This window comes from Abramis brama (assembly GCF_963993115.1).
Source record: "Abramis brama genome assembly, chromosome: 5".
NCBI classification, from domain to species: Eukaryota; Metazoa; Chordata; class Actinopteri; order Cypriniformes; family Leuciscidae; genus Abramis; species Abramis brama.
Window position 1 is genome coordinate 47,551,844 of NC_139967.1, and position 12,719 is coordinate 47,564,562.

General features: G+C 38.2%; 1 protein-coding gene across 1 annotated transcript in view; it reads left to right on the forward strand.

The window, feature by feature from the left end:
- Positions 1-12,719, forward strand: part of LOC311083078 (NLR family CARD domain-containing protein 3-like) — a 56,722-nt gene that overhangs the window by 10,500 nt on the left and 33,503 nt on the right. Inside the window, exons 6-7 of the mRNA XM_084114330.1 lie at positions 5,929-6,000; positions 6,505-6,678. Of these exons, the coding sequence (XP_083970456.1) occupies positions 5,929-6,000; positions 6,505-6,678 (246 nt within the window). The remainder of the gene's footprint in view (positions 1-5,928; positions 6,001-6,504; positions 6,679-12,719) is intronic.

Sequence of the window (12,719 nt, forward strand, 5' to 3'; positions counted from 1 at the left end):
AAGAGAAACTCAGAGATCAGAGGTGTTTAAATCACGGGACACAGACTGATTTCTAGGATATTGTACATCATTTGCGGGTGTTTCTCAAACCGTGGCTGTGTCCTAGTAAGACTGCATATCTCGACTGCCACGTCATCAAGCGCCTCTGAAGGCCGTCTCAGTTTGAAGGATGTTTTGAAGAATGACGGCTGTCATTCACTGTATTGCATTAATAAAAAAGCCAGTTAATATAAAGATATTTAATAGCAAGTATTTTTCCTAAATTAAGTTTTAATAGTATTTTTGTGCCGTGACCGTGGGGCAGAGTCCTGCACGGGTCCGATTTTGTAAATCCGCACCCGCCCGTACCCGCAGTGCTTACAACCGCATCCGACCCGTTTTCCGACAGCAGCATTAATTAAAATCCGCACCCGACCCGCTTACAATAGAATCGACACCCGACCCGCAACCGAAATAAAATCAGTTTAGACTATCACATTATAGACACACTTACAAAAATGTTTATTGCCAGGTCATACAGAAGTTAATACACGACAACTTCAGCCGAAGCTGTCAAAAGGCCGGTACATGAAGAACATGGCTAACGTTACCACAAAACTGAGTAGCCTTATAACATTTTACCAATCGAACAGACGCGGCTACAACACTATATCTGCCACCCAATTTCGGCTAGCCTACATCTGACAATTCTGGGTTCAAACCAAGCGGCAACATTCTAATCTGAAAAATGAAGCCTACCCGGAAGTGCGAAAAACTGCAATACATCGAAAATCCGCTAGGGGCAGGTCCCAAAAGGGAGCAAATGTCTATAGACCCCCATGTAAAAATGTCCGTTTTCACAGCATAAATTCATGTTTTTACAGGTTGGTCCCATGGACTTTTATTGTATTTTTCGATAGGTTCCGAGTGCCTGACAACTGTGAGGGGGGTGACTAACTCGTTAGTTTAGATCGTATTTAGATATAAAATGTATGACAAATAAGGGCGTGGTTAACTTTGATTGACAGCTGATAACGAGCATAGGCTGCGCCAAGGAGAATGACAACATAAGAAGCGCCATTTTTTAATATACAGTTGAAATATAATACTACTGTTTCTGTATCATGAAATGTAGTTTTAAGAGTTTTTCAGGTGAGAATGTAGTTGTTTAAAGCTCAAATCTGTGGTTTATTTATAAAGATTTATGAAAATTTTATCCAGGTTGTGAGATGCAGGCGATCACCGGGCGCTCGGTGCTCATGTACCCCCCCGGAACAGCCTTTCCTCGGCTAGTCGTTCTGACGTTTGCCGCGGACTCTGGCGTCTCTGTAGTATTTGTATGTTTGACTGAATTGTTTGCTTTATTTGTATAGCTTCTTGTACCTTTTACTTATACTTTTATAATGGCTAATATTGATAAAACTGAAATTTAACAAAAAGAGACTGGGTTGAGTTTTGTCATTTTAAATTTTAATACAACGAAGAAGATGATCTGTAATGTTGTTTACTGCAACATCTGTTGTTTAGTACAAATGCACATATTGCCTTGACCATATTAAAATGTTTAATATTTTTATATTATATTTAAACGAAAAGAGGCAGGGTTGTGTTTTATATTTCGTTTTGTTATAAATAGGCTAACATTATATGCAGTGAATATGATCAATACGCGTTGCCTGAACCACATTTGTGTGGCTATAATGTTTAAGATTTCTTCAAATTAAAACGAAAAGAGGCAGTGTGGTGTTTTATAACATATTTCGTTTTATTGTTGCCTAAAATATACATACAGAGATAACCGGAGTAGCAGAGCGAGCTGAGTGACGCGCGCTGTTCAATTTGCACAATAACCGGACTCGCGTCCTTTACCCATATATGGATTGGCCAGAAGGTGGGCGGGGTTGGGATTTCCCAAGATTTTCCAAGATGGCGCCGCCCATACCCCCCATAAACGGCCTCAAAACCGTTCTTCAGAAAGTCTATGGGTGACGTCACAGACGCTTTGTCCATATTTTTTACAGTCTATGGTTCAAACACGCCCTGTACACCACACATACTGAACAGTGTTAAATTTGATGAATACTGTTCGACAGAACGGCTTGGTTTGTTACCACAGTTATCTGCGTGCTTCCTCAGCGATGAAGTTCCACATTTGCTGCTATCCAACACGAAAAAGGCAGCAAAGCCTTTCACAATATTTTCTTCAGATAACTCCAAATTTCTCCCTCACACTGGACTTGATTTTTGATGATGTATTGTCGACAACTTTACAATCTCCACTTGCTATTCTTTTCTTCAGCCCCTCAGCATCCATCTCTACGACTGCAAGCAGATCGCGCACGCGGTTATGATGAATTTTTAAAAGTGAAAGTAGCCTAGGTAACGTTATAGATCCTGGGAGGGCGTGGCGCGTGGGCACAAATAAGCTGATGTGGATTTTAAATTATTTTATCAACTTGAAATACAGGCATATTTTTGTAGATGTGTTCCTAAAAATATATATTTTTACGTTTGCATGTGATTGTTTTAAACCCGTGTTTAGACCTGTGTTTCCCCCGTGTCCGACCCGACCCGACCCGCACCCGTATCCGACACAGTTGGATATATTTCACCCGTTTGAGCTAAATTTGCAGGTCACCTGTCAACCCGTGCAGGACTCTGCCGTGGGGCGGGAACATGTGTGACTTTGCCATGCACACTTACTAGAGCGTCTCATTCTAGTGTTAAATGCTGAGGACTCGAGTCTACATGCCTCAGAAGGACCCGTGTACAGGGCCACTTTTCAGCCCGGGAGTTTCAGGCCCACGACCGGCCCACTTTTTCCATGGTGGAAGTCAGAATTAGCACTTTTTCTAAATTGGATAAATGAAGCAACAGTTCAGCTCGTAGTATTGTGTAGTTTGTATTAATACCATGGGTTAACAAATAATTTAGCCTAAAGGTTAAATAATAATTCACTCAGACTTTAAGCAATTGCGACTTTATATCACACAATTCTGACTCTATATCTTGCAGTTCTGACTATAAGCAATTGCGACTTTATTTCATGCAGTTCTGACTTTATATCTCGCAATTCTGACTTTATAACACACAATTGCGACTTTATAACACGCAATTCTGACTCTATATCTCGCAATTCTGACTTAATAACACGCAATTGCGACTTTATTTCACGCAATTCTGATGTAAACTCGCAATTGTGAGATAAAAAGTCGCAATTATCTTTTAAAATGTTTTATTCTGTGGCGGAAACAAAGCTTCCATACCTCCTGGCCTCTTCCTCCCATCCATCCTCCCTGACGCGTACCGTTACTGTAGGGCCGGCCCAGCTATCGGCAGGCGCCGGCGGTGCCGCGGTAGCCTACCTGAGAAAACGTTTTGGACAAGACGGGCTATGGACCCAACCAACGCATATGCGACCACTTTTTTGAGAATGTGCGAGTTAAAAAATTTTGTGGTCGCATTTGTGCGAGTGCATGGTCATGTACTACTCAGTTAAATTCAGGCATGAATTTTCCTGCATTGAACTTGTTTTAGCGCCCGCCAAAGTGAATTTTTGCCTAATGTAACTAACGTGACATTGAAATGTGAAAAAAAAATAATAAAATCCTCGACCGGCCCAAAAGTGAAGCGGCCCACCGGGAATTCTCCCGATTCTCCCGATTACCCACTCCGGCCCTGCCCGTGTAACTTCATTTTCCAGTTGAGTGCACAAGCCTTTCAAAGTAAACTCATTTGACCGCTGTGTGCACCGTCTGCACGGTCACAAAAATTGGGCTGCAAGCGGATCCTCCTGATGATGAAAATTAGGTCACGCGGACGCCAAAGTAAACTTGATAAAACAGTTAATTGCCTTGATGCCGTTCCTGGTGGTGTTTAGCTCTTCACAGTGGCGTAGCCGACGGGCACGCAAGGGCATATTACATTACTGTTATTATTATTATTATTAGGCTACTTTTATCATTAATATTACAGTTCATTTGCCCCGCAATAATTTCATAGCGCATCACCGCATAACTGACGCGCTGTGAGGATAAAAGATTAGATTAGCTTACTTCTCATTTCAAAGACAACTTTTTGAACACAAAACACTTCTTGATTCATGAAAATATGCATTTTTTTCGCTAGGGGCCACAAGAGAAGTATTAAAGGGGTGATGAACTGACAAATCAAAATTTCCTTGAGCTTTTGACATATAAGAGATCATCATACTATAATAATATCCTGTAAGTTTCAGAAGTGAAAACGACCTTGTTAGTCCAATAAAAGCTTTTATAGACATCAGGCTCAGCAAACATTTTTCAAAGTGGGGAACTATGACGTCAAAGAGGATAAAACACCTCCTCCACAAAAGAAGATCAACGCCTACTTCAACACGGCCTGTTTAGCCCCGCCCACCGATTCGCCTAAACATGCTAACATAGGACGACATGATAATTGCTAAACCGGATAGAGCTACTTCCAAGCAATAAACATGCTGTTTACTAAATATTGTGCTGTGCCTGTTTGTGGAAGAAGACAGTCTGCATAAGCTTCCTTCGGATTCCAGCATGGTTAAACTTTATTAAATCAGTCAATCACAATTTCCCGACACGGATCTGCCAGCAACATGTAAGTAACCATGTGTACTCTAATGCCTGATCTGCGATCAGTTCAGTTCAGATATTTCTCTTAAAATCGTTCAATACTGTTTATGCTTCAGTGACTAAACGATCAACTTCACAATTTCTCGTAGTATTATGAAAATAATCTTTTTTAAACTGTTATTAAATTATATACAGAAAGCGATCAAAGAACGATCCCTTTCCAATCGCCCAAGCTGTCAATCAAACAGCACAGTTACCAAACTCGTGATGAAATAATGACACTGTTACACTACACAACGAAGCTCTTACTGTGTATTCACATCGTGTTTGCATTGTGATTTGGTGTAAGCATTTGTGAGAGTGCAAAAAATGCGTTGCAATGATAAGATCTTTATTCACGCAATCAACAGACTGTCATCTGCTCAGTCAGTGCTCATCATGCTGCAACCTTTCATGTGATGGAATAGATTTAAATATAATGCTTTAAACGATACTTTTCACGATTTATTAATCTCGATAGCTGTAGTAGTAAAAACGTAGTAAAAGTTTTCGAGAGAGTTCATATAATACTAGCTATTTCATATGCAAGCATGTCAGCCAATCACAGCAGTGGGCGTTTGCACTGCAGTCTCACAGCAGACACGCCCCTTAAAACAGAGCGTTCAAATCTGAAGCTGAAATCAGGCTTGGAAAAATGGCTTTTATTTATAAATTATGACAATTTTTGATGTAAAAATCATACTAACATTATAAGGGCACCCCAGGAAACATTATAAAATAATAAAACAATCCAGTTCATGACCCCTTTAAGAAAATAAATTAGATTAAGGTCTCAAAATCATTTTTCTTTATCACCAGTTGCTTGCAAAATGATGGACAATGATTCACATTTTGTGCGCATCATTTCCTGTGACAATAAAACTAAGTAAATTATTAAATAAACAAGTAGGTAAATAAACAAGTAACAAGCAAACAAACTCGTGCTTAATTTTTTACGAATAATTTGCTGATGCAGGTACAAAAAGACTTTTTCTTTAAAGAAAGTTAAATGTCGCCATGGTGATAACCACAGCAACGGACAGGACAAAATAATCTGATATGTCAAAATAGTGTTGTAGTGTAAATGCAGACTAATAGACCTGCCACAGCAACACTGACAAGAAAATGGCTGAATACGAGGCTTCTACAGTTATAGATACTGAAACAACTTTTTCACATGTCCTTTATAAAGCAGTGTTTAATTAAAAAACATATTTGAGGGTATTTAGGAATGTATAATGTATTATTTACTTATGATATGAATTATTATGATTATAATTATATATATGAATAATTAACTTGTTTATTTTTTATTTTCGATTAGTGTCACACAGAACACTGGAGATGAAGTTCTTCAGAAGCTGATGCCTGTGGTTACAGCAACTAGATCAGCTTGGTAAGTCACACTGAGAACAAGCATCACTGTTAAAACATAACAGTTCTTACTTAAACATTATAAATTAATGGTTTAACAAAAAATATGAGTCACACTTCAGCTTTTAAACACTCCAGCTATCTGACCTGATTTGTAATCTACTTAACCGTTTTTTATGATATATGTGTGAGAAATTTATTTTAAAATATATGCATTGATAATGTATGTATATAAACATTTATATGTAGACTTTTTATATTAATTTAAATGTAATTTAAATGTTAATACATTTATATTTAGTGAAAAAACTGATGTTTTCAATGTATTTCTTTTTATCAGTTTTATATAATCTTTCTCCCTCACATAGAGACATAATCTCTTAGAATAACAGTTAAATATAACTTACTGATATATTTAATTCATTGTTTGAAAAAATAGATATTGCACAAATTATAAACACAATTAAGAAAAACAAAGATTTCTGTTTTGATCTGAGAGTGAAGAGTGTGTCATTGTTCTCTACAGGTTGGGTGATTGTGGTGTCACAGATGAAGGTTGTGCTGCTCTGGCTTCAGCTCTGAGATCAAACCCCTCACACCTGAGAGAACTGAGGCTGTATAAGAATAAACTAGGAGACTCAGGAGTGAAGCTGTTCTCTGCTGTACTGGCGAATCCTCACTGTAAACTGGAGGAACTGTGGTAAGATCATACGTGACTCTCACATGAAACTGTCTCTGTGAATTCATAAAGTATAATCAAAATAGAATAAAATGCAGGGAAATAACTATTATTTCATAATAATAATTACAAGCAAAGCTATTAAAACAACATGATCAAATTCATCAAATTATTTTTACATCTGTTCATAGGATGTAAGAGAATTAATATTTTTAAAGCGTTTGCACTATTTCTCCTGCTGTGAGTTCATGTGTTTGATCTGTAAATGATGAACACATGAGCTGCTCCTCATTAAGGTGATTCTGCAGTGCTGATAGTCACACTGAAAACACACTTTGAAGAGATGGCAAAAGTACTCACTTCCCGTACTCAAGTAGAAGTACAGATACTTGTGTTAAAAAATACTCTGGTAAAAGTACTGAATTAACTTCTTTACTCAAGTAAAAGTAACAAAGTACAGGCTTGTAAATTTACTTAAATGTATAAAAGTAAAAGTAGCCTTGTGAATGACAACCATTTTACCTGGACCACACAAATGTTACTAGAGTGCAATCTGAGAAACTTAAATGGATATGGAAAAAAGGTTCTTTATATGCCATTCCCTTCATTTTAAACAGATGTCTGCCAATAGGCCTAAAACATTATATATATGATTATTGTGACAGAGACTGGGACTCCAGGTTAATAAGATTCTGACTGAGTAGCAAGATATGAATTCAATTGTGGTTCTGTGAGAATTCACAGATCCAGTTTCTCTTTTTTAATCTTCCCCTTAACATTTAAAGGAATCTACATGTATGTGTGTGTGCTCAAATATGACTTCTGGAACGGATAAAATATGATTTATTAAACAGACATTAATTAAGAAGTTCCCCATACTTTTAGAGTTACATCTAACAACCACTAGATGGCAGCAGCGTATAAGAAATGAACTGACAGCTCGTAAATCTCTGAACATGGAGTGCTAATAAAAATAAATGTAATATGTCGGGCTCACAATTTTTACAATTGAAGTGCTATAAAAGTTCAATGTGCATTGTATTAAAAAAAATCTTTATTGATATGCAAATAGACAATATCCAGCAAAAGAAAAATGGCAAGTGATGTATGCCCTCAAATCTGTAGATGTGCATGGATTTGTCCTGAATCCCTTCAAGAACTTGGGAGCAACTAGGGTATACAGACCTTCTATAATGCGTAACGTGTCATAACCTAATTGTGTGTAGGACAGTGAGTGAGTGAGTGAAAAAACGTGTGTGTGTGTGTGTGTCTGGGATGGACAGGGAGAGAGAAGAGACCACAAGTGATCAAATGTAAACCTCAAAGGATGATTGGGAATGTCTTGCTGCTTGTCTGCCGAATCTCTGGGATCTCCGTTTTCTTCATTTTCAATAATGTCGCCGTCCATACTACTATGTGCTAACGTTACCGCCATCAAGCCGCAATGATTTGCCGCGAATGAATGCCGCCGAATCTGTCGAGTCGTGTTGTAGTGGAAAGTACCGATATTCGTGTTAAAAATGTAAGGAGTAAAAGTAAAATGTCGGCACAAAAATAAATAGTAAAGTAAAAATATCTGAAAAATGTACTTGAGTACAGTAACAAAGTATTTGTACTTCGTTACTTCCCATCTCTGACACTTTGACATTGTGATATACATTTAACACCCTTTACTTTAAACACACTCAATCTCAGCACAGTCAGGATTAACACAGTCCATTCATTTTAATTTTAGGGGGAAACTGGAGACTGTAGAGATTTTTCTCCAGGTTTAAAGTCTACCTCACGTCAATGTCACAGATTATGACCTGGAGAAACACTATAGTACATCGATGACACGTCAGTGTGTGTGTATTATTAATGAGACTGCGTGTTCTTATCCTACGAGAAGACATTTCTCTTTTTCATGACAGCACATGGTGTTTTTCTATGACAGACGCTTCAAACTGCAAAATCACGTAGTAGTTTAGAGAGGCGTTCATGGGTCGCAAGTGTGTGTGTCCATGGTGCAAGAGTTGAGTGTGTTGCAGGCTTCCCCCGAGATGCTGTCAGGCCGAGACTCGCTGCGGGCATTTGGTTGGCCAGAAACTACAGACACAATCAAACTGTGTGTGTGTGTGTGTAACAAGCGTTTTTCTGAGGAGAGCTACGAGAATATCTATCTTCTCTGTCACTATCTGTCCTGAAGGGACGTAGATTTGGGATCTACTCAACCGGTTTTTATGATATTTGTATGAGAAAATGATTATCATATAGATGCATTTATAGTGAATGTATATAAACATCTATACTGTTAAAGGGAAAATATAGATTGTGTTCAATGATTTGGTAGGAATTTAACTCTCCGCTGTAAAATCCTCCAGTTTCCCCCTGATATGTAGTGAGAGCCGGCATGGGCCGCTGACAGATGACTGTTGCTCGTCCCTCTCTCTCTCCTGTCTTGCTCTGCCACACACATATGCAAGATTGTAAGCACTTACCATTGTCATGTGACTCGATTACATAATTTTGAAACTGTTGTGTAAAGTCATTCAAAAAATGAGCGCGCGCACAAGAAGCAAATTACACACGTAATTTTGTGTGTATTTGACCATTAAAATGCCACGAAGCGGAACACACTGTCAGGCGACACAAGAAGCCATTGTGTGAGTGCCGATTTGAGTTCTAATGTGTTTTTAAATCATCAGGCACGTCCCTTCCTTATTGTTCATTTATCGATGATGAGACGATGCGGTACTTGTCTCCGGAGTGTAACGTTAGTCCTCATCAGAGTCAACAATGTTTTCATCATGGAAACTCTGCAAAATACCGTAGGCTATATGTTATGAATCTTACACGAAATTCACCTTCATCACAGTGTAACTGATGGTAATGGAAAAACGTGTATCAATGCAAACTGTTTTTAGCTTTGCCTTATATAGCTCGTTACCTATAAATATAGCTCGTAACCGAATCAAACAAAATACATTTTAAACTTTACCAGTATCGATATGCTAGCTTGATAGTGAGTAGCCTACTAAAAGCCATCTTATTTGTTTATATTTATAGTGATAAAGTTAGGTATTTTATTACATGTGATTCTGACATGACGTCACTGCATGCACTGCGCTCCTCTCCACTCGTCTCAGGTAAATAAATGCGTCTTCCAGCTGAGCCTGAGCGTTTGGCGTCGCGCGTTCATGTGTTTTGGGGGCGTGGCTTTGGAAGGAGCCCAGAAGGGAGGGGGTGGAGTGAATGGAAATAATGAGCTGTGTTTATTGCAGATTAAAAGGTCTACAGAGACTCGATTTTTATACTCTCTTTTTCAGAGTACTTACATTTTAATTATGTATTGGTATATAAAGACAGTTTAAACAAATTTGGAATGTTTTTTTTTTTTTTGAAAAATCCTACCTACCCTGCCTTTAATCACTCTAAAGTTTTAATAACTTTAAGCAATTCGCTCAAAATCTTTACAAATACATTAAACTCACACATGTACAGACACACACACACACACACACACACACACACACTAGGGCTGGAACGATGCACCTATCTCCCGATTCAATATTATCACGATACTTGGTTGCCGATACAACATGTATTGCGATTTTTAAGAATTGCGATTTGCGATTGTTTCTATCAAAAGCTGATTTGCTCTATTTTGATCACTACCGTAGACATCAGTGTTTATATTTGAACTTTAAACTTTTATCTAGGGTTGGGAACTGAAAATCGGTCCTTTTCCAGAACCGTTAGTGTTTTTGAAAAATACCGGAGCCGTGCGAAATTCCGTGCGAAGTTTCGGTTCCGAAAACGGTTGTGGTGCGATGTGCGGGCGAAGTGCTGAGAGCTTATCCTTTAATAGCGACATACACCTCATGAATATCAAAATAGTAGGTAATGAATGCACTGACCCTCACGCTACTCATATACGTTTTTCATCAGATATCAACAGAGAGAGAGAGAGAGAGTATAAAGACAGTAGAGCTGCAAGATTAAGATTTAGATTAGATTTTCCTTTATTTGTCCTCGAGAGGAAATATGTTTCCACCATAGGTGCGTACATAATACAAACACACATAACGTATTAGGAACATGAACATATAAAAAAAAGAAAAAAAGAAAAGAGAGCATACCTGACGTATCAGTGGCCGATTTCCTATGTATTTAGAGCTTGTATAGATACAGGAACAAAACTCTTACTAAACTTGGCCTTTCTACACATCGGTAACCTATACCTACGGCCAGAAGGCAGAAGGATAAAATATTTATGAACTGGGTGTTTTTTTTGAGTCATTTAATATTTTTTGTGCCTTTCGCAACGTGAATGTCGAGACAACATCTGATAAATAGGGAGTAGGGATACCAATAATTTTACTTGCTAAATGAGTTATCTTTAAGAATTTGTTCTTGTTGGTAACTGTAAGCATATGGAAAAAAACAAATGGCACTATAAGTAAGAACTGACTCAATAATACTGCGATACAGATGCAGAAGAAGACGTGGCTGAACAGACAAGTGCCTAAGTTTACGAATAGCTGTCAGTCTTTGTTGACAGCGTTTGTAAACCCCTAGAGTGTGCTGGTTGAAACTGAGATTTTGATCCGAAATAATGCCAAGATATTTAAAATGCTCTACTCTCTCAACTATCTCTCCGTTAATGATAGTGCTAGAAGCATGGATCTGTGTTTTTGAGGTGCTAAAGACCAGTTCCTTAGTCTTTAAAATATTGAGGTGCAGAAAGTTATCATCACACCACGTACTAAAATGTGCTGTAGAACATTGATAGTCCAAAAAAGAGTCATTGTCCTCATTAAGCAGAACAAGAATGGCTGTATCATCTGCATATTTAAAGTAATGAGTAGTTGTAAGTGGACTCTGACAGTCATTTGTGTAGAGAATAAAAAGGAATGGGCTAAGTACGCATCCCTGAGGGGCGCCGGTATTAAGGACAATGGTTGGTGATAATGCACTGTCCACTTTAACCACTTGGGGTCTATTAGAAAGAAAATTGTGGATCCAATATATATTAGAGATGATGGGACTTGCATACTCTGTAGTTTCTTTATCACCTGATGACGCTGAATCGAGTTAAAAGCGGAACTAAAGTCATTAAAGAGAAGTCTGGCATAATTCCCAGAGATGTCCAGGTGTTGAAGTAGACAATGTAAGAGACAGGCCACTGCATCATCAGTACCTCTTTTCTGCTTATATGCAAATTGTAGACAATCTAGAGATGGTGTAACATATGGAAGCATAATGTTTTTGACGATTTTCTCACGATTAATCTTTAAACGATCTCGATCTCGATTCAAACACCCACGCGATCTTGTTCCTAAATGACAAAAACTTCACACCGGAACATTCGAATCTGTTTGCGCTGTCGTTGAGAGAGTTGTTGTCGATATGAAACAGCTTTACTTTCACAGTCTTTTCAATCCTACAGTATCGATATTTCTGTGTTACAAATATTCAAATGATCACCGAAGTACTGAGATAAAAGTTTATAGTTTGAGTATAAACACTGATTTCTGCGGTAGCAACCAAAACAGAGTAAATCATCTTTTGAAAGTCTCTTCAAATAACGAGTGTATCGGTTACATCTGATGCTTCAGAACATTGCGACTGTTAAAGCTGCAGTCTGTAACCTTTTTATGTTCAGAATTTACAAAATGTATATGAGCGAGTACATCATGAATGCCTTTTTTTCAAACCGTGTTTTTGTCTTATCCTGAATCACTACGGTAAGGCTGTAATAAGCGTTTAGACTCGGACTGCTTTACACCGGTCAGTTCAGCACCGCTGCGGAGTAACGTTAGCCTAGTGCCTGCATGACTCACCCGCGTCATAGACATAAACAGAGAGAAGAAGCTCCGGCTACAATGTTCTCCCGCAAGACGGATGCAGTTCTGTTTATTAACTGATAGAGCGCTGATTCATCCAGTACTGAAACAAGTGAAGTCTTTATCAATCAATCATTCAAACCGATTTTAAAAATATTATGTTTCACCTGTCTGGATCTTACATGTTCAAGCATATTCTGCCCTTTCTGAGAGGGTATTCTCCACTGCTGGAGA